At 46.9% G+C, this 22,217-nt stretch overlaps 2 protein-coding genes across 12 annotated transcripts in view; one reads left to right on the top strand and one right to left on the bottom strand.

The window, feature by feature from the left end:
• The window catches only part of LOC129381301 (uncharacterized), a 181,023-nt gene that overhangs the window by 6,778 nt on the left and 152,028 nt on the right, over nt 1–22,217 (bottom strand). For 3 of the 10 annotated variants that reach the window (XR_008609501.2, XR_008609504.2, XM_055064034.2), the window contains 2 exons: nt 4,658–4,834; nt 4,283–4,516 (listed from right to left, as the gene is read on the bottom strand). The exons of 2 other annotated variants lie outside the window; for them this stretch is intronic. Coding sequence is in view for 2 of the 8 variants with exons in the window: in XM_055064034.2 (XP_054920009.1) it covers nt 4,283–4,516; nt 4,658–4,834 (411 nt within the window). In the remaining 6 variants the exon portion in view is untranslated. Of the gene's footprint in view, nt 1–4,282; nt 4,517–4,657; nt 4,835–17,987; nt 18,108–20,567; nt 20,679–22,217 lie in introns of those variants that run through there. 5 more of the 10 variants (XR_008609509.2, XR_008609513.2, XR_008609506.2 and 2 more) reach the window with 4 other exon arrangements.
• The window catches only part of LOC140216711 (uncharacterized), a 350,595-nt gene that overhangs the window by 213,894 nt on the left and 114,484 nt on the right, over nt 1–22,217 (top strand). The gene's annotated exons all lie outside the window — the stretch shown is intronic.

The following is a 22,217-nucleotide window of genomic DNA, read 5'->3' as shown; positions in this document are numbered from 1 at the left end:
TGGTTATGGGAATTCATCGTGGTTTTATTTTTTCTTTTCTTTTCCTTTTTAACATGGGTAAGAAATTAGGCAGTATAATAGCAAGAGCTTGGCGACGCAACCCACCGCCCAGTTCCAAAGGGGACGGTCATAACATCCATCCATCCATCGGAGTGAGGGCCAGCTTCGAGTCGATGATCGTTTGAGAACACGGGGGAATGTCTTTCTTTAACAAGTTACAACCCCTCCCCCCCTTTCTCGTATCGGGTATGTGTTTCTAGCCGTTTTCGTGGGCTGACCACGAACATAGTGCAGTCTAAAAATGTGCACCAATCCCGAAGATATATAGCGCAGACCAAATATTTAAGCAGTCCGACGCTCCTCCTACTCCCTTCACGCGAGGGATGACGCGCTAGAGCGCCGTGTGATCCCGCCCCATTCTCATCCCAACTCGCTGAAAAAGACATTGTCATTGATCAGCTTCGACTAGAGATTGAATTGCCTTCCAACTTTTTATAATGAGTCACCGTTTTCGACGGGCCGATCCCGCTGACAAGGTGGGTGGATCCACTGCTCGGACTGATGAAACGACATAAGGAATATAATCGTTCCGTTATCTAGCCCATGTACATGCAACGCCTCCTAGACAGCACAACGTTGATGAACTCCGATGTGTGACGTCGTGCTACCTTGCCCGACTGGGATGGAATCTAATGGGGACGTTCCCGTGTAAGCCGCGGTGCTTTTGACGTCAATGCTTTCTTCATGCCGGGCTTGGCAATGGAAATTTCGGTCGAAGTAACATGACTCATAAACCAGAGTGCACAAGCTTGCTGCCTAGGAGGCGCTGCCGTACCTCAACCGAGAACCAGTATTCTGTGACTTTCCACGTCATTTTTATCATCCATCCTTCCCGATGGCTGATCCCAACAACAACGGCGCCGCCACTTCTGTTTGTGCCAATGGCAAAAACGATAGGAAATGAACTGGATCATCAAGAAATGCGACACGCAGAGAGTACGCCAGCGTTCACACTGAAAAGTTCACAGCAGAACAACAACAAAAAAAAAAAAACACACACACATTGTACGTTCAAACAGCGTATACTGTAGCGTCTCACTCAGGATTTTCAGAAACGGCGATGCCAAGATTAGTGGATGTCATAAGTCTTGAGTACACAGGACACAGGAAAAAATACTGTAGTTTTTGGTTATGGGCATGCGCACGGCAGCCAACGCTGTTTCGCGATGTGCACTAATGGCATATTCGACTGGCCGCCTCCATCCTCCGAATAAGAGTCGGGCAGATCCGGCGTTCCTCGAACTCAAATGCAGGGGACAGGCATGCAAGCCCAACGTGCAACCAGCTCTCGGAGGAGGAAATGGCAGACGCGAAACTACGTTACTGTAGCGACCGTCTGATTTGGCCTGTATATTTTCATAGCCAAACCTGCCAGCGGCGCTGCCCGCGAAAAAACGGCGGACGCAGGACGCCACCAGGCACGCGGTTATACGGTGAACCGTCGCCAACAGCGGCGACGCTGCGTTATACCGCAGAGTGTCACGCTGATGTGGCGGGAATACGCTGTCAAACTCGACGGCTGCTCCCACGACAGTGCTCGGAGTGCTGAGAGCGCTCGACAGGCGAGGATAGCCATGTATGGAACAGAATAAGCCGGACGTAAGGCGCGCACGCTCTTTCGAAAACAACGCTGCTCGTGAGAGCAGCCCAGTGAGCACCGCTCCGAAAGGACCAGCCGAAGGTGCCATCAAAAAAAAATTCGCGCACTTCGGTGGGCCTGTCTACCACCGATAATCGCCGTCTTTAATCTTGGCTTTCCTTTTAACACGGCACTACCGGTACTTTCACATCTCGAAGGGCATGCGAGAGTGAGTGACACGGTGCTCCCGACAGCAATCTTTTAGCAACGGCAGAGTGTTAGAGAAGGGAAATGAACGCCAGACGCAGATACTGCTTGATGAAAGATAGGCCTTAAATGGCCACTTTCTCCGGCGGTTTCAAAAGTGTGCAGCTGTGATACGTACTGTATGTCCGGCACTCGCGCTGATCGCAAAACTGCGGCACAGGCGGAAAGGCCGGCCGGGCAACAACGCCTGTACCACGGTACGTATAGCGTACAACCCCTCCACCCCCCTCCCCCCCCCACACACACACCTCTGAGAAATATATTCCGCGGGTGCCTCAGAGCTGGACACGCGTGGCACGGTCTGCCATTACATCCTAGTGAGCAGTGCTCTTCTGCTGACACGACATACGACATCAGTCAATATACAGGAAAATTGTAAGCGCCACGCGCTCTGTATATGCTGTCGTCTTATCCGTGAACGCGCTACGGTTAGCATTTCTGGCACATAATTCATTCGTCACCCACGTTATGATTTTACAAGTAAAATAAAATAATACAGAACTATAAGGGCAGCATGGTACACAGAAAATACATATTATGTACCCGCCATATTCGATGGTTGAGCAATGTCAAATGTAGCCCGAGTGTACGTCGCGCAGTTAAATCGATATTTAACATATATATTGGAGAGTTCTGCATAATTGTAACATCAACAAGGAAAGCAGCTACGCAAGTAAAAAAATTAATAAATAAAGCTAGTCGAACAAGAGACAAAAGCGAGCGAAGACCCTTAACTGCGTTTCACAAAATGCCAGCCATGCAGTTATGTACGTTAAGAAACACGAATCCGCAGAATGCAAATAGAACAGAAGAGCCCAGCTCGTAGTCAGAATTCTTCTGCTTCTCTTTAAATGTACATATTCTTTTTTTAGTTTCTTTTTTTATTATACGGCATCTAGCTCAACTCAAGAGCATATTATTGCAGCGTCGTTGGGCTCTGCGTCCGTTTTTTTTACACGTTTCTTAGATAGCGTGTTTCCTAAGCGAGTCGCAACGTCGTCTGCACGATCTCTTTACATTGGCGGACAAAGCGGCGAAGTCGACAACAAACAACGCAACTTGGAGACTTATATTTCGCTCTTTTTAATACGACACCCTGAATGCTTGTATATCGAATCAGCACCATATTAGATGTGCATGCGGCGTGCTAAAGCATTGCAGTGAACCAATGACCGGTAAATCAGTTTCAGTTGTCATTAATAAGCGAGCGAGGAAAGCGAGTTACTCTACACCGACGTTGAATAATATATGCACGTCACCCAAGCTCTATACATACTCGAGCTACGTGTATACCGACAGGCGCCGACACGCCATGTGCCAAGTGTCGCATTCCGATGAAGCGTTATATAGGGCACTTCTGCCGTATCACAGCACTTCTATGAAAAAAAAAAAAAGAAAGACGTCCACACGAGGATAGCCCGAAGCTATCCGAAGCTACACAGAACCAAAAAAGAAAGAAGTAAAAATACGAGTTTTATTTTATGGCTTTGTGCTGTACTTTCATGAAACCACCTCCACCTAGCAAGTTACTGCACTACAAAAATCGCCGGAAATTTATCGTCAGAGGCCCACCCAACGGTTACGTCAACTAAATCCAGAAACAAAAAAAAAAAAGACAAAAGAAGAAGTCATGGGTGCCTCCCAATGCTGGGCCAAGAGACGTTTGTCCTGGTCGGACATGCTGAAAAACGGGACGATTTAGAAGGTGTCAGTCAGCAAACTGCACAGCTGACCGTAGCTGAGAGTAGCGGTGTGCGAGGCCTGATGGCAAACTCTCCTGAAGAATGGACAACTTCCCGATAAAGATGTCGACACAACAAGTTTGGCACGCTACCTTTTCGCGACCGCGGCTCTGTTGACATATAATTTTCTGGGTTCGTCGAACGTGCGGGGTGCCATCGAGAGGCTGGCATAATTTAGAGCATATACTGGAAATATGTGGTCTCCAGTTCAAGTTGCAATTCAATAACACAGCTAATCATCTTATAATACCTAGCTGTTTTATACAACACTACCCTAGAGATGAATTTGCGTGCCTGAATTGTGTCACGTTTTGTGCATCGTGAGCGGAATATTATGTATTTAGTCTTATCCAAAGCATAGAATATAATTTTTTTTTTGTTCACTGAAAACCGTAAGCGCGAAATAACCGCTCAAACTGGCTGCGAAAGCAATGTCAGTGCTATGCACAGGTGTGTCGAAAGCAGTCAAAGCTACAAACTACAAGTTATCTGCTGCAAATGTCGGCAATTGTACTCTGGATCCTTCTGTACGTAAATCGCACTTTGCCTAAAGTATTAAACACTACCCTTAACCCGTTGTTTCTATAGTGCTGACACATAAAAGTTATTCAAAGCAGACGAGACTTTCTTTTACCGTTTCATATGTGCTTGCTCATTGACCTTGGTCTTTTTCGAATGAACAGCGCTAACCCTTTCCTGCTCCAGCAAAAAGAAAAAAAAAAAAAAGGAAAGCCACCAAGCTCCCACAAAACAACACGTTTTGTGGGAGCTTGAGCCAGAATGAACCTTGAGAACCTTGAGCCAGAGCCTTGAGCCAGAACCTTGAACCAGAACCGGCTCCTCTGCTGGTGTTTGGTGTCTGCAGCAGCTATCGCCGGGAATGAGAAAAAAATATTCCCAGTCAGCTACTCTACCACTGAGCCATGCCAGCGCACGCTAGCACGCAGCGGAAAAATGCCCTATAAACGCGCCTGCTTCTATGCAGCGACAGTCCCATTGACGCACTCACCCTTGTCTCTGGCGAACGTCGAGTACGGAACCGGTGCTGTAGGGCCTGGTGCAGTTCAGGAGCGCCAAGAACAACGGTCGCCACGTCAACGGCTCAGCAAGCTCCTTGAACCAGTGCTGCAGCTTCTGGCTCGCGGCACGCGCAACGTCCACGCGCACAACCGCGCTGGGACTGTCGCTGCATAGAACCAAGATTAAAGACGACGATTATCGGTGCTAGAAAGGCCCCCGAAGTGCGCGAATTTTTTTTTGATGGCTCCTTCGGCTGGTTCTTTCGGAGCGGTTTGGTTTGGTTTGGTTTGGAGCCTGTAGATATAGCACAACCCACTACGGGGGATTGGCCATGAATCGGGCGGCAGTGGGTTCAAAAAGAATAAATACCTAAATAGGATTTTTTTTACTGAAAATGTGATATTAAATTAATTCTAATCGTTAATAATAATTTTCATGCTATAGTTTCTTAAAATTAGAAGTTAATATTTTTTTTGTTTCTTGTTTTGGAAAATAAAACAGTAAAATTAGCATGGAAGTCTCCTTGCGTCCATTATAAAATTATATGTGGCATCCCATACGTTCCTATTACAGTGTCCTAGTGCCGACGCCCCCAGAGACAGAATGATAGGTAGCGTGATGGCTAATCCAAGTTGGCGGAAGGGACCTTCTAGAACTCGTGTTCTATGAACTTTGAACCTACGACACTCAATAAAAAAGTGATCCATAGTTTCGGGTTCATTGCAGTAAAAACATTTAGGAGAAGGTGCCAAACCAGACCTATGGGAATAGAAATTAAGCCGTGGTATTCGGCAATGCAGACGCGTAATAGAAACTTCAAATTTTCTTGTTGCACACCATACGCTGTGCCAAGGAAATCTAAGGTGCTGAAAATCGGCGTTATCTAATACACGTGATTTGGCATGTTCTTCTTGAATGGAAAATTTTTTAAATCTTGCAGAAGTGACGTATGCCGAAGGTTTTAAGATCCTCAGTACCGGGCCTTTAAGAGATGCCGCTGCTAGTGCGTCTGCTGACTCGTTTAAAGTGAGCCCCACGTGCCCTGGCACCCATACCAGGTGGATGAGGCGTAGATGTTGGGGAACCAGTGAATGAAATTCTCGGAGAATGATACTTGGATTGGGCACAGATAAAGCGGAGCAAACAGACAAGGAGTCGGTTAAGATTACGGCTGAAGAAATAGATGTGGGAAGTTTGCGTAGAGCTAGGATGATTGCCAATAACTCTGCTTGAAATATTGGCGTAAAGTCGGGAAGTCGAAGAGAGAAAGACCAATTTAATGATGTCGAAAAAATGCCCACTCCGGCCTTCTCCTCACTGACAGAAGCATCTGTGGCTATTACTGCTTTTATTTGGAGGGTGTCAAGGTGGTCATCTAATAAACCTTTTAGGTATCCAATAGGTAGGAGCTTAGCGTTATTGGGAAATATATCGCCAAATTCAACACTTGCTGTCGAAGCAGGTAAATTTTGAAAAGCCACATCACGGATTGATATTTGTAATGGCTGTAATAGCTTCTGCACAAAACCAACCTGGGGACAATGCAGTCTGGGCCATTGATTCTCAAAGAATGCAGTTGGTTCTCGAGTAAAAATATAGTAGGAGCGTCTCTGGGGAGAAGCATAGATGTTTAGAAATGTTTGGACTGTCAGTATACGAAATCGAGTTTGGAGAGAAGGCAGGTGAGTTTCATGGTATAAAATATTATTTGCTACAAATTTTGGAAGGCCGAGACACAGACGCAGTGATTCGCGTTCTAAAAGAACCAGAGGACGTATTTTATACGTAGGACCTCCTGAAAATAACACGCATCCAAACTCTAGAATGGGGCGGACATACATACAATCAATCATCAGCAAGGTCTCCCTGCGCATTCCAAAACGACTGCTGCAGACTCTTCGTAATAAACCAACAGCGCGTGCTCCCTTAGATGCGATGTACTCTATGTGTGTCTGCCAATTTAGCTTTTCGGTGTAAATCATTCCCAGATATTTTAAAGAATATACCTGCGGAATAATCTCCTGGCCATATGACAGTGTTATTCGGATAGGAAAAGTCAAGGGAAAGACAATGATCGCACTTTTGTTGACATTTAGCGACATTTCTAGTCCTTTTAGCCAAGTTTCAATCTGATTCAGATACGACTGCAAAGTTTTATATAGGCTATGTATATCATTCGATATCGTGAAAAATGCGATATCATCAGCGTATACGTATACCTGTACGTCAGGATGTGTCGGGATGTGATTTAGTAGAATATTGAATAATACTGGGGAAAGTACTGCACCTTGAGGGACGCCCCTTGTCTGTTTGTAACTTTGAGAAGAAACACCGTTTTGATAACAATAAGATGTTCGTCTGCTTAGAAAATTTTGAATCCATGCAATTATATACTGTGGAAGATTCACACTATTGAGTCGGTTGATTAAAGTACTGTGGTCGACACTGTCATACGCCTTCGCAATGTCTAATGTCACTAGGGCCGCGTACTGGTTGTTGCGGAGAGCGAGTTGGATTCTACTCTCCAAGTCAACATGAGCACACCAAATTGAGCAGCCGGGCCTGAATCCTATTTGAGAATCATTTAATATTTGGTTCTCGCCTATCCACCTATCAACGTGACCATAGAGAACTCTCTCGATTAACTTTACAAGATTTGAGGTTAGAGAAATAGGTCTAATGTTGTCTATTGAATATCCATCGCCTGGCTTTTTGAGTAGTGGAATTATTTTGGCAACCTTCCAATCTGGATGAATCCACGCATTCTTAATCGAGTAATTTATAAAATTAAGCAAATCCTGCGGAGACAATTCGAATAATACTTTTATCATTGCTGTAGTTATGCCATCAGGGCCTGGGGCTGAAGCTGGCAGCATCTTTACCTCTCTCATTAATTCTTCTAATGTGACCGTTACGTACTCATTAGCTGGTTCAGGTGCCGGTATATGATAGGGGCGAAGTGATGTGAATCGACGCTCTAAGCCTTTTGCAATATCCTCCAGTGACTGCACTAATTCAGTGGACGTTAAGCTAACTGACTCTACATTAACTGGGGCTGAAACAATCTTTTTAGACCGTAGAAATCGAAATAGGGCTTTTTTATTACTAGACTGCGATAGGTAACTGTAATGTTTGGTGTTATATTTTCTTTCGCTTTGTCAACTGTTTGCCTGAATGTAGCTGCAGCAAACTTATAGTCATTCCAATTACGTGGACATTGATTATACAGTAACTTTCTCCAGGTTGCCTTTCTTCTTCTATATTCGCGTACACAGTCCGGATTCCACCATGGAGAATAAGTACCACCTTTAGTTGACTGCATACTGAACTTGCATTTTTTATAACTGTCACTTAGCACTTGACACAAATTAACTGCCTCAACTTCATCATTTAGGCCAACCTGCTTTTCTAAAGCTGATCGCAGCGAAATTTGAAATTTACTATAGTAAACATAGGTGCGGACATGCCTTTCAACCAAATTAATTGGGCGCGTTATTTCAAAAGTTATTGGAAGATGGTCGCTATTTGTGGCCGAGGTAATAGCAGACCAGGAGGAGATTACACAGCCCGAACTGGAAAAAGTTAGGTCTAACACCGAACGCGATGTGCCGGATACATAAGTTGGGGTTCTCGAATTTACACAATGAAGGTTATTTGACGAAACCCAGTCTAACAATCGTTTACCGCAAGAGTCGGACCGATAACCCCATGATACGTGGTGAGAATTAAAATCACCAGCTATGATTATATCCTTTCTGCATGCTGCGACCGCGGCATCAAGAGAGCCTGTATTGCAGACTCCTGTAGGGAAATAAGCATTGATTATCGAAAACGGGGCGCATCCAGGAAGCGTTACATCCAATGCTACAATCTCAATTTCAGTGGAAAATGACTGGTGACTAATTTTAGCTCTATGACAAATTTTCGTTGAGATGAAAAATGCTAATCCCCCTCTACAAGAAGGACGATCTAGACGAAAACTGCGATAATTCTTTAAATGATAATTCTTTTCTGTGGATAACCAAGTTTCTTGCAGAATAATCAAATCAGGAGAAAGATCTTCACAGAGATATAAGAGATCAGCGGCTGCAGCAAAAATGGAACGACAGTTCCACTGCAGCACTTTCAAGCTTCCTATGTTGACGATATTCCGGCAGTATTAACTGCCGTCTCTAGAATGTTATCCTTTAGGAAATCATCCTTTGATAAGCTCTTATTTTCACTCTTTTTAGCTTTTAGTTTGTGGAGGGTTGTAGCTCTCGGGGAGTATGGGGAAGCACGACGTTTATAAGTTCTAGCATCCAAATCCATGTTCTCCATGGTATCTGAACCGGATTCGTGACTCTGAAAGCCCTCATGTTCTACATGAGTTGCGTGAGCTTCGAAGGCATCAGTACTGCGAGGCGAGATCTCTGCTGATACGTGTTTCTCTATGTTCTCATCGGAGACTGTGATTTCAGAGGCAACACTTGGACGAGCAGTAACATGTAAAAGTTGAGACAACTGAGAGGTGAGAACTTGTCCAACGGTCTCTGAAAGGTTTGTAAATAAAGTGTCAAGGGCTTTTGCCATAGCTTTCTCGACGGCAGCAGCTACAATATCACCAAGAGATGCATCCATTGCTTTTGAGTGACGAGCAGCAGCTGCAGCATAGCCACATGATTTCTCTAATGAGAGTGCACGAGCCTTACGACGCGAACACCGTTTCCGTTCTATAATTTGTAGAATTTCGAGCTCTTGGTTTCTCGCAGGGCATTGCGCACAGTCCGCAGGGCGGGAATCTTCACACAAACAGCATCGTTCGCTCTGTGAGGAACACGTTTTTTCATCGTGGCCTTCTCCGCAAATGCGGCACCGAGGCTCTGATCGACATCCCTTAAAACTGTGACCGTATCGCCAGCAGTGAACGCATTGGAATGGGCGGGGAGAAATTGCTTCCACCCTGTATATTTATGGCCACGCCTTGATCTCTGACGGCCTATTTGTGCCTGAAAAGGTTACTATAACCGACTCTGTGGGGGTTCTTTGATTCTCAAAAACGCGTGAACATCGGTAGACGGAGACGGCACCTGCCGGGGAGAACATCTGCAGGACCTCTGAAGCACACAGGCTCGCGTCGACTCCACGTACTAGACCCTTAACGCAAGCTAGATGAGCAGGAATAAAAGGCCTCACCGGGTGGTTCGCGAACATTTCGCACTTCAGAAGGTCGGAGACGCAGGTCTGGTCAGGCGAACAGCAAAGAATGCCCCCTCTGCCAAATTGTCGGACATCGGTTATGCTTTGGAAATGCGGGGTTGCTTTCCGCAGCTCTTCTTGAATCACCTTGGGATTCTTCGCGCGGATGAATCCCCCATTGGTCGGCACTAGGGCCACAGGAACGCTGTTAATGCCACTGCGCAAGAAAGCCTCTATAGGCATGTCATTAGTGGGAAGCGAAGCCGTCCAGAGGAAAGATGTCTGGCCGGGAGAAGAAAGAGACATTAGGAATTCTCAATAAGAGGAAAGTACAAAATAAAACTAAAGAAAATTAAACCGCCCGATACTTGACCAATTCCCCGCGGAGAACAGGACAGGCGCCGAACGTCAGCACCCTTGCGACAAGCTCTGGGCTCTCTGGGCTGCTCTCGAGAGCAGCGTTGTTTTCGAAAGAGCGTGCGCGCCTTACGTCCGGCTGTTTCTGTTCCGTATATGGCTCTCCTAACGCGTCGAGCGCTCTCAGGCACTCCGAGCCCTGTCGTGGGAGCAGCCGTCGAGTTTGACAGCGTATTCCCGCCACATCAGCGTTAACACTCTGCGGTATAACGCAGCGTCGCCGCTGTTGGCGACGGTTCACCGTATAACCACATGCCTGGTGGCGTCCTGCGTCCGCCGTTTTTTCGCGGGCAGTGCCGCTGGCAGGTTTGGCTATGAAAATGTACAGGCCAATATACAGGTCGCTATAGTAACGTAGTTTCCAGTCCGCCATTTCCTCCTCCGAGAGCTGGTTGCACGTTGGGCTTGCATGCCTGTCCCCTGCATTTGAATTCGAGGAACGCCGGATCTGTCCGACTCAGATTCGGAGGATGGAGGCGTCAAGTCGAATATGCCATTAGTGCACATCGCGAAACAGCGTTGGCTGCCGTGCGCATGCCCATAACCAAGGACTACAGTATTTTTTTTCCTGTGTCCTGTGTACTCAAGACTTATGACATCCACTGATCTTGGGATCACCGTTTCTGAAAATCCTGAGTGAGACGCTACAGTAACGCTGTTTGAACGCCCGATGTGTTTTTTTTTTTTGTTGTTGTTGTTGTCCTGCTGTGAACTTTTCAGTGTGAACACTGGCGTACTCTCTGGGTGTCGCATTTCTTAATGATCCAGTTCATTTCCCATCGTTTTTGCCATTGGCACAAACAGAAGTGGCGGCGCCGTTATTGTTGGGATCAGCCATCAGGAAGGACGGATGATAAAAATGACGTGGAACGTCACAGAATACTGGCTCTCGGTTGAGGTACGGCAGCGCCTCCTAGGCTTGTGCACTCTGGTTTATGAGTCATGTTACTTCGACTGAAATTTCCATTGCCAAGCCCGGCGTGACGAAAGCATTGACGTCAAAATCACCGCGGCTTACTCGGGGACGTCCCCATTAGATTCCATCCCAGTCGGGCAAGGTAGCACGACGTCACACATCGGAGTTCATCAACGTTGTGCTGTCTAGGAGGCGTTGCATGTGCATGGGCTAGATAACGGAACGATTATATTCCTTATCTCGTTTCATCAGTCCGAGCGGTGCATCCACCCACCTTGTCAGCGGGATGGGCCCGTCGAAAACGGTGGCTGATTATAAAAAGTTGGGAGGCAATTCAATCTCTGGTCGAAGCTGATCAATGACAATGTCTTTTCAGCGAGTTGGGATGAGAATGGGGCGGGATCACACGGCGCTCTTGCGCGTCATCCCTCGCGTGAAGGGAGTAGGAGGAGCGTCGGACTGCTTAAATATTTGGTCTGCGCTATCATTGGGATTGGTGCACATTTTTAGACTGCACTATGTTCGTGGTCAGCCCACGAAAACGGCTAGAAACACATACCCGATACGAGAAAGGGGGAGAGGGTTTGTAACTTGTTAATAAAAGACATTCCCCCGTGTTCTCAACCGATCCTCGACTCGAAGCTGGCCCTCACTCCGATGGATGGATGGATGTTATGACCGTCCCCTTTGGAACTGGGCGGTGGGTTGCGCCACCAAGCTCTTGCTATTATACTGCCTAATGTCTTAACCATGTTAAAAAGGAAAAGAAAAGAGAAAATAAAACCACGCTGAATTCCCATAACCAAATTTTCTGATCCCCTATTGTGAACTTTGTTTTTGTACGTCTCGGTTTTCCTGTCGTCTCCCTGCTTTTCTTCCGCCAGTCTTCCAATCGCCTCTTACTAGCGAAGTTGAACACAGTGCCGCCCATCGACTGATAAATGCGCCACGTTTCTCGAGAACTGTCGTGGGGCCTCAATGAAGAGCAGTGACCACTTCTTTTCAGGGGTGGTGCTGTGATCGACTTGCTCAGTTCCGTTACAGGCATAGGTAGCCGTACAAGGTAGCCATTGAAATTTTAAGGAAGAGAGAAAATATTAAGGAAATCTAGGCAAACTGGCTATACTGACTGAGCTTGTATGTAATATCTGGTTAGCACAAGCAGGCTAGGCGACTATTTGTCGCCGCCCCGTTACGAAGGCGATGTCAATAAATCACCGTCGAGTCAAGGTGGACGGCTGAGTGGAGGAACGTTGTAAAATACGGGGCATAGTCTTAATAAAAACGAGAAAATATTCCAGCGAAAGGAACCGCTACATTACAGATTGTTTGCACGTGGCGTCGACGACGCAGCTTCTTTCCCTGCTAGCACCCAAACATGGCGGCCACGATCACGCCAGAGCACCGTATCATCACGCACACCTAATTTTATTTTTTGACGGTCACCATTTTGCACCGGATTATCGCTGTTACCGATTTGTTGCCCGGTGGCAAGACGTGCCTGCCGTGCTGCACGTTTCTTTATACGCAACTTATCGACGTGCCAGCTACCCTAAGGGGGCGGCCACGGTGGCGCCAATGCAAACCTGATGCCAGCTCTTGAGAGCACTGCGCAACTTCAACGAAGGCCGACGAGAACTAATTACAGTTAAGTACAAATAGATGAACTATATTTACGGCAACGTGCTTACCTATTGTGTCAACAAACGTAGCAAAAAATAAGGAATTGTGCTCTAATCCTCATAAGTTCATTATAAGTCAAACCTGGAGATGCTATAGTGAAGATTTAAATTTAATTTATATCGCGGAGTTGAAGGCTACCAGCGCTAAACGCAAGTACTCGATAAAAAAGTGCCGTTGCTCGTTAGTTACATTAAATAATCGCCAAAATGTGCAACGGGATGTATACACATAACTTATACTGGCGACTAAAGTCAGCACTAGGAGAAAAAAGGACATGAATGGTAGGATGCCCCGACGGTGACGACATTGCTGGCATCAAGGCGCTCTTCGTCTTACAATTTTCGCGTAAAGGGTGCTTTGCCTGTAAGGCTATATTGAAGACGACCGAACAGCGGCGCGTCGCCAGTTCTCCCTGCGGTCCCATTCGTTTTCTGCGTCAGCTGCCAATACCACCGATCTACGTTTCCCACGCTCGTTCGATGGCTCGATGCGTCCACGTGGAGCGGACTTTTGTTCTCAGTATTAAATCCATTTGCGCGCTTATATTGGGAGCACTGGTCGCGTCAGCCTCTCTTTAATGAAACTGCAGTACGGGGGAACTGCTCGCACGTTTCTAACCACCATACTAAAATGTCTATTTGGAATTCAGTTATTTCGTACGGTTGCCGTACTACTGTTTCAGTAATGAGAGTATTCGCATCAGTTCCGAAATAAATCTTTGTTTTACTGGAAATGTAAATAAAAAGACACGAAATCAGCGGATAGAATGCGGCAACGCTTTGGTAGGAAATACAAGGATGAGTAATCTTGCATTGAAAGCCGAATGAACGTCAAGGATGTAGTGTGCGGTTGAAGATTCATTGATTAAATATAGCACGACGGAAGAATAAAGAAGAATATCCGGAATAATATTCCGACCCCACTTATAGAGGAACAGGCTCGCATAGCTACAGCTTCAAGGTGATCTTTCGATCTGGAAGCGCGCGTAGCTTAGCCCTCAGAGCCATTAATTATCGCACTGGACAAGTCTCACGGCGAGCCGAAGCCACTGTCGTCTGTGAGAAACGGAGCAGCCAGGGCAGCTCGCGACTCTTCGAATGGCATGAAGTGTCACGTAATGTCAACCGAGACGGCGAAGGCTGCACGTGACTCGCTGCGGACGTGTCATCTGCACGAACGTCGAATGAGTGCCGCGTTATGACTCGTTCACACAGGCGACTTGAGGAGGTCGCGCGACCATTTGCGACTCGCGATCGAAAAGCGACCGAAGGCGACTGATGCTCACACCGGCAAGACCGGCTGAGCGCGACCCGCAAGTCGCAATCCCGGAGATTATCGTTCTCGGTGAGAACTCTCGGAGTCTACGCGGAATTTGCCGTGGCGCGGGAGGAGGCCGGATATAGACACATGAAAGATCACTTCCGGTGCACCGCTGATTAGTTTTGCGACCACAGTCGCGCGACTGAAAAATCGCGCAGAAGGCGACTGGCCAAAAATGGTCGCTTTTCGAGAAAAGCGACCGTTTGCGACCAACTTGGTCGCGCGACCACTGTCATTCGCCGGTGTGAGTTAGCCCTAGACGCAGTGGCTCATCGGCCGTGGATCTTGAGCAGCATTTAAATGAACCGAAAAAAAAAAAAAAAACACTCGCGTACTTAGATTTAGGTGAACTCTAGCAATGGGTGATCAAAATTGTCCGCTATGGCTACCCGCATAATACGCCACATTATCTTGGAACGTTAGCCACCGCGATTTAGATGCGACGCTCGACCATGGATAGTTCAGATAGATAAAATCCGCAGACTTCTGTTTGCTAAAAAAATAGCTGAAGCGGAATGATAGGTAGTGAGCATTATAAATATTAATAAACAAATATTTGTGGGCAGCACACAATGAGACTGTTTAGCACTACAAGCTAGCGTATGATACGGTGGCGCTCTTTAGATGAAAACAGATGCTCGATTCACGAATTATGATACTTCGATCGTTGTTGGTCGAGACCGGAAGCGAAATAGATGCCAATGTTTTCTCATTTCACCCAAATAACGAAAGAAAGTTTCTGCCTAATTGAATTTGTGGAGACAAAGTTAAGATGCATATTGATTTTGAAAAGAGTGAGAGAGAGGGGGAGGGAGAGAAATGCTCGTCGAGCTCACGCTTTGCTCATCGGTCAGAGAAGAGACGAGCTGCGCATCGATAACCAAATGCTACGCAGACAATTGCGACTTTGTGATTTGGTGTAACTGAAGGAACCGTGTAACAACAGCGTGACCAGCGTCTTTCCTGTCCCGAACAGTTTCTTTTTTCAGCCCTCTGTTGCGTCTTAACACTGCGTGCGGGGGCCGCCTGCACGCGGGAGGCGCTCCGACACCGGATACCCGCTGCATGTAACGGGACTAGCGTGGCGGCTGGAGGGGCGGGCACGGCCTGTCGTTTTCCTGTCGCCCGGCAGCTCGAGTTGCCCTTCGGCGACACCCAACTAAAAGTGTACCACGTATACCGGCCACACGTCGCGTCACGCAACCGCTGTCGGCGTCTACGCGCGGCCTCGTTTATCCCGCTTTCACCCGGCCGCCTCTGGGGGCTCAGTCACCGTGGCATTCTGCTGCTGAGCCACGGAGCTGGTTGTTGGTTCGACTACGCACGTGGGCCCACGATACCTATACGATGCCACACCGGGCACAAGATACCTATGACGTCGGTGTCAGTGACGTCATAGGTATCGACAGCGTCAGTTAGGAACCGCTTATTAATTTACCGATTGATAAAGCTTCCACTTTCAAAGCACCACGTGGCTGAAAATTGAAGGTTTTCAGCGCTTTCTCTGCAGAAAATGATAAACGTGCGAAAATGCTTCGAAATCAGTGACGCCGTACAGACGTACCTGCGCTGCGATTGAGGCTTGAAACTCAGAAAGGCGTATTCCGCCGTTCATTTTCTTCTCTGCCAGGCAACGTTTTCCCGCCAGGTGAAATACCTGTAAGGTCTTCAAAGCTTTTCACCTGTCTCGAGTAATTTGCCGATAGTCAGTGTCGCTCCATAAACAAAACACGTAGGAAAAACACACAATGACCTCCCGTTTTCGTCTGGGTGGTTATCGTGGTGGTTCCCGCACATGCTGCTCACTGCGCAGGTTCCTTTTTCTGCGTGCGCTTACTGCGTGCCTTACGTGTTCTACAAGCAAGCATTTTGTTCTACCATTATATTGAGAGCAGTAATCCCTACTCACTGGTACGACTTTCATGCCATAAGTGTTGTTCGTATGCCACTGTTGATTTCAACCGTATTGCGTTCATGCCCAGATTGTGAATATAGCTTATACAGCGTCTCGCCTTGCCTATTTCATTAAGACCAGGCATACTTCATTGCTATTTAGGTATGTCCCGGCTTGAATATGTCTCACCATGTTTTTCAGCACTCATGACCCTCGGCATAACATTCCGCGTGACCGTGCTGCGGGTGTTGACAGCAACCCCAGACAAAGTCAACCAAGCGAATAACGCAGTCCACGGCAAGGGTGTAATTGATTGCTTTCTGTTAATTCAAATACACTTCCTTTGGTTTTTGTCACAAACTGTTAGTGTATATGTCTACTCTACCAATTTTACGTAACGTTTACGAATTCCGAGGCACCTAAGCGGGCCCTGACCCACTTAATGTTTATCGAAGTGGAGAAAAGCATTCGAAGTTAAAATAGGCTATTTAATAAACACGTTTTGACGAAAAGTACTTCGATGCGCTTCACCAGAAGTGGATTTATTTGCAATCAAACGCGGCGTTCGCGGTGCCTCCGCTCCTGCTTCAATGCCTTTCACCCCTCTCCTGCTTGGACCGGCTTAAAAATGTCCAACCACAAATGAGGCAACACGTCGGGAGAAGTCCTCCGTTAAGCCGGTGGCGACAACCGTCACACGGGTGCCTGTTGCGTGTTCGTGGCCAAGCCAACACCGCTCGTACAGCTTCTGCAGGTGGAACCTGGCGCGCATATTTTCCAGGTCTGGAAAGAGAATCTTTTTTTTTTATTCGAGTGTTTATTCTGGGGTGGTTGCTTGGGGTAGTTGGCAATTCACAATAAAAAACTACGTACAGCGCGAGAGACAAGGACTGCAAGAGACGACATACACAGCGCAGTGTATGTGGTCTCACAGTCGTTGTCCTTCACGCTGTACGTAGTTTTTTATCATGTTTTTATCATTAGCGTTGCCAACAACTTATCCTAGAAGGAAATGGATCAACAGTAAGGACATTCTTTTTCGGTGTAATGAGACTCCGTTAAAGGGTCCATGAACCACCTCTTGGGCTTGCTGAGAAAACACAGACCCAATAGCTGACATCAATCATGAAGGGTGTTTTGCGCGTCTTACTACTGTTACTGAGTGAAGTAAATGAGGATCTGCTTGCGATATTATAAAAATTACGTACAATAATAATTACACCCCATGCTCGGTCTCAAGGGTGAATGAGCAAGCAGCACGGCCTTAAAGAATGATAGAATGGTCCTTTGTACAAGTCTAAAAAATTGCAGTTAGTTACAGCCCGCAAGTACGACTAAGAATAAAAAAAGAGCAAGCCTTCGAAAGTGTCTATCGCACGGCCGTCATCAACTTAGTTCCTAGTGTCACTAGCGAGTTCTATGGCAATGCAAATGCAATGAATATTATGTGCAAGTCGTGGCACCGTTAACTTTTATGGTGAAATTAGGAGCTTTGCCAATAATTGTTGGGTGCTATTTGTTTGGATGTTAAGAAGTTTTGTAGAATGTCTGCCCTGTATCTTCGGTGGACTAAACATGAAGCCTTGCTTACAGTTGATTAAAATTAGGGGCAAGTTATGGACCAGGTATAGACGAAGTTTCAAGCATGTGGAATAATGAGAGCCCCAGCAGTAGTACATTATCTATGCAAGGGCTCTGGAGCATTCATGATCTAGAGCACCACTGCAGTGCGATGTGCCCAAGACCATGGAGGCACTGGATTACCCACATTATGAGTTCCGATCGCTGCTATGCAGGCGCAGTTGGTCATGCGTGTCTCTTGGTGCAGAATGTCAAACTCTACTATGCAGTCGTATCATATATCGGGAATTCTATGGAATCACAGATATTGAGATACGGGGAATCTCTTACCAGTATATACAGGATGGGCGTGGTGTCTACATGTAGGTTCATCGGCAATGGCATTCGCTGCTTGCTGGAGGTTGTCTATGCTCTAGGACAAGTTCGACTCGTCGATATAATTTGCGCGCATCTGCAGTAAGAATATTTCTTTCAGTCTTTCTGCTGCCTTACAACAAGGTGCCACGAGTAATTGCACAGCTTACCAAGATCTAGCATACGTGAGCATATTAAAGAATATAATGAAATAACAAAAGTTATGGCTATTTCATTTCTGAACTATATTTGGCGGTCGCGGAAGCTGACGCTTCCAAAGCATTGCACGACCAATGAAAAGAACCATGAAAAGGTGTAGAATAGCGTGTGTTTGTCAATACTCCCAGGGCAACTTAATCCCGGTGGCGTTCTTACTATTGCTAGTAGGTATAGCGTGGCGGGGCGTTTCTTGTGGCGCTCGACGTTTCTGTGCAGGCGCGAGCAAGAGCGGATGCGAGAGAGAAATTCTTTCTTGGGGCCTTTGCTGCTTGAATAAGTGACTCTCTAGGCACTACAAAGGAGGTTTCTTGGCACGTGTTGTATAATTGTCCCCTAGACATGCCGGCATTACGGAGTGCAGTCGAGTTTGTTTATGCTCCGCCACTCGCTGCCCATGCGGTGTGGCATTGGGCATGGGCGCCCCGTTTGGTGATCACTGTGTCTGAAGGGGCAAGATTCTGACTGATGTTGTATAAGTCATGGGTAGCTTTTTTTGTCGTAACAAAAGATTGTATTTTTAACAAGCACTGCTCCAGGAAGGCACATGTAACCAGCTAATGGAGGCCTCAGGAGAGCACCCAAGGGGTAGTGGGACGCACCAAAGCTAGAAGCAGGGCGGCCCATGAGTTGGGGCCGTGCAGGCCTCGGCGACCCCCAACCCAAGGACCAGTCCGGTTTCTAGCTTTGGTGCCCCCGTTGCCGCTTTGGTCTCCTGTAGGAGCCGCCAATAATGCGAAATAATGACACGTTGTTACCATTACTAAAAACGCAGTTGAACAAAGATAATTACGCCCAGTCGCCAACTTTAATAAACACAACCGTTTATTCATCTCACTAGTGATTGACAGTAATGCAAGATCAGCGTAACGCTGAACTTGGCAATATCGACAGCTGGTACTCACTAAAGCACCAAATTATCTTCGAATGAGTCCATCAAAAACCTGTTTTGTTTCATAACCTTTAAACAACAATTCCGCCTACAACTACAAGTGTATCATTAAGTAATCATATGCTACCAATATTTGGGCGCCATTATTGAAAAGCTATTAAATACGCATGGTTACCTCGTTTGTAAAATAAATTTCATTTTGTACTCACTTTATCATAAAAACACGCAGCTATTTTCAACCTCATATTCTTCGCTCGTTGCATATCATTGTTACATACATTGCCATTTATCATACTCTAAGCAGACGCTGCGCAGACGAGGTGGCGCGGATGAGCACATCTCGATGGACAATCGGCGTTCCTATCAACTAAGAATTTGTGCAGCTTCCACAGTGCTGCAACAAGCTAGTCATTTTACTCCTTAGCGCCAACGTTAGATCCATTGTTCATTTATTTATTTACACAATACTGCAGGCAGCAATGCTGCTCAAGCAGGAGAGGGATTACAAAAGATGCTTTTTCAATATATTTTCATATGAAACACGAGATATGCACTCAACAATACATTCTGGTAAATGATTCCATTCTTCACTCTTAAGTGGAAAAAATGATTTCTGAAAGATTTTAGTGCTTGCAAAGTACGACTGGACTACTTTAGAATGAAAAATACGCGACGACCTTTGTAGAGCATGGGCAATATATGTGGCATCCGTTACAGGAAGTACCCCGGCGTAAAACACTTTCGTGTTACAATGCACTTGTATGTGGCTACTATTCGCCAGTCACGCAGGCGGAGGACAAAGCCGGTCCGCACCACACAGCATGGTCAGACTGGATCATATGAGCGCGAGGACGCACACGGGTCCTGCCGGGCACAAAGCAAACGCTGCGCAATATGCACTACATCTGCATGTAGCTGAGGTGTGCTACGTAGCGCAGATACGGCAGGGTACCCCGACGAGTCCACTGGCTCAGCGCTGTGCTGCTCGCTCATGACAACCGCATTTGGCTTAGGTTTGACGCGTCGCAGGCACCAAAATCAGGAGCAGTGGCGTCTACGTTTACATCCAAAATCGCATGTGAACTGCGCGCCACGGTGACATACAGAAGGCGGTGCCTTTTGAGCACGCCTCGCTCTGTCGTAACCTTGGCAGTGAAAGGCATTGAAGCAGGAGCGGAAGCACCGCGAATGCCGCGTTGGATTGCCAATAAATCCACTTCTGGTGAAACGCATCGAAGTACTTTTCGTCAAAAAGTGTTTATTAAATAGCGTATTTTAACTTCCAATGCTTTTCTCCACTTCAGTAAAAATGTAAGTGGATCAGGGCCCGCTTAGGTGCCTCCGAATTCGTTAACTTTACGTAAGATTGGTAGAGTTGACATATACCCAAACAGCTTGTGACGAAAACTGAGAAAGGGTATTCGAATTAACAGAAAGTATTCACTTACCCCTTGGGTGGCCTCCTTGTCATTGATTTGGTTGATATGTTCATCATCAGGTCTGATTTCTTCTTGGAGTGTTATCTTATATTCATAGCCCAAAGGCATCTTCTAGCTGCACTGGAAAAACATGGTGAGACATATTCAAGCCGGGACATACCTAAAGGGTTCCTGAGCCTCCCCTAGGGCTCGCTGAAAAAACAATCAGCGGATAGCATACGTTTCTGTGAACACCCCAGCCAAGTTTTGAAGTTTTGCGCGGCGCGTAGAGTTCACAAGCCGAGCGCGAAGTCGCCTTTCTCTCAAGCGCTCTCTTTTACAGCGATGGCTTTAGGGCCTCGTTACGCCGAAAATCCGGCGTTGGCCGTGCGCCGACCTCGAGCGCAAACTTCCGTACATATTTAGGTATATTTATGCCATATCCCACGCCTTGCTATATGACATGCGGCATGTGCGAGTTATATTGTCGCATCATTCTAGTACTAAAGTTGCTCATACCTGGTCTTACATTCTGACAACGTTATTCGTCGGAATTTTGAGAACGATAGTCAAGAAACCAATGTCGTAAGAACAAAAAACCGTCAGCGCATGCTTTTAAAGCGAAGCTTTCTTTGCTTCTTTCTGCGACTTTCCCGCTGCTGCAACACTGCTGCTGTGGTCTTGCATGCCGCCTTAACGCCGGCCACGGCAAGACGCAGATCAGACGCACGACTTAAACTAACGCCGGCCGCGTTGGGACGTGGCTGAGGTGTGGCCTTGTCAGAAAATCATGAAACGCATACACCGTCGGCGTTCTGTTTCACGACAGACGTTTATGAGCTGTAACTTTCAAAATTCCGAGGAGTAACTTTGTAAAGAATGTAAGACAAGGTATGAGACACGTGGAGTGCCTGCGTGGTTGTGGTTCAGACTGATTATTCGCCTAGCGATGCCCGCGGCGTCGACAGCGGATTTTTCGGGACAACCGGCCGTTAGCGTACATGACAGGAGTGTGGCACAAAGACGACCCAAAAAGCTCGTGTCAACATTTACGGCGCATCGCCTGTGAACAATGCCCTCTGGACGCCGTACTAGGCGCGACGCCCCACAAATGGAGTGCGGGAGCTGCCGCGCTTGTCTCCGTGCACATTGCAGCAGCAAGGACAGCGAAGGGAGCAGGCGGAGAGAATGTTAGCGTGGAAATAGAGAAAAAGCAGGCAGTTCTGCGACGCACAACGCTAGAACCTACAATGGCGCCAAAGCGTGCACTCAACGCCGAGGAGACGAAGGCTCGCAGAAAGCGTCGAGCAGAGCAGCCAGGTACGTAACATTGCATATCATATCACGACTGTCGTATGCGGTCAATATATCACCGCCAATCAACGCAAATAGCAGACAAAGCTTCGCTTACATCGATTCTCTGATTGCGTAGGATACGCACATTTTTACAGGGCCCCGAAACGTTACGGCTCTCCCGGCGAACCGCATAGGTTAAGGACAAAGAGGCTGCCCTCGCGTTTCTTGGTTGGCGTTAATTTCAATGAGGACGTGTTCTCTGTGACACGCCGCGACATCATGCACGAAAAAGTCGCAGTTCTGCCCAAAAGGCGAAGCAACAATTGCGATAGCAAACTAGTATACATAGCTATATTAAGCAAGGATAGCAGATTTATCAGCCGT

This window comes from Dermacentor andersoni, chromosome 3 (genome assembly GCF_023375885.2).
Source record: "Dermacentor andersoni chromosome 3, qqDerAnde1_hic_scaffold, whole genome shotgun sequence".
NCBI classification, from domain to species: domain Eukaryota; kingdom Metazoa; phylum Arthropoda; class Arachnida; order Ixodida; family Ixodidae; genus Dermacentor; species Dermacentor andersoni.
This window is presented reverse-complemented; position numbering and strand designations above follow the sequence as displayed.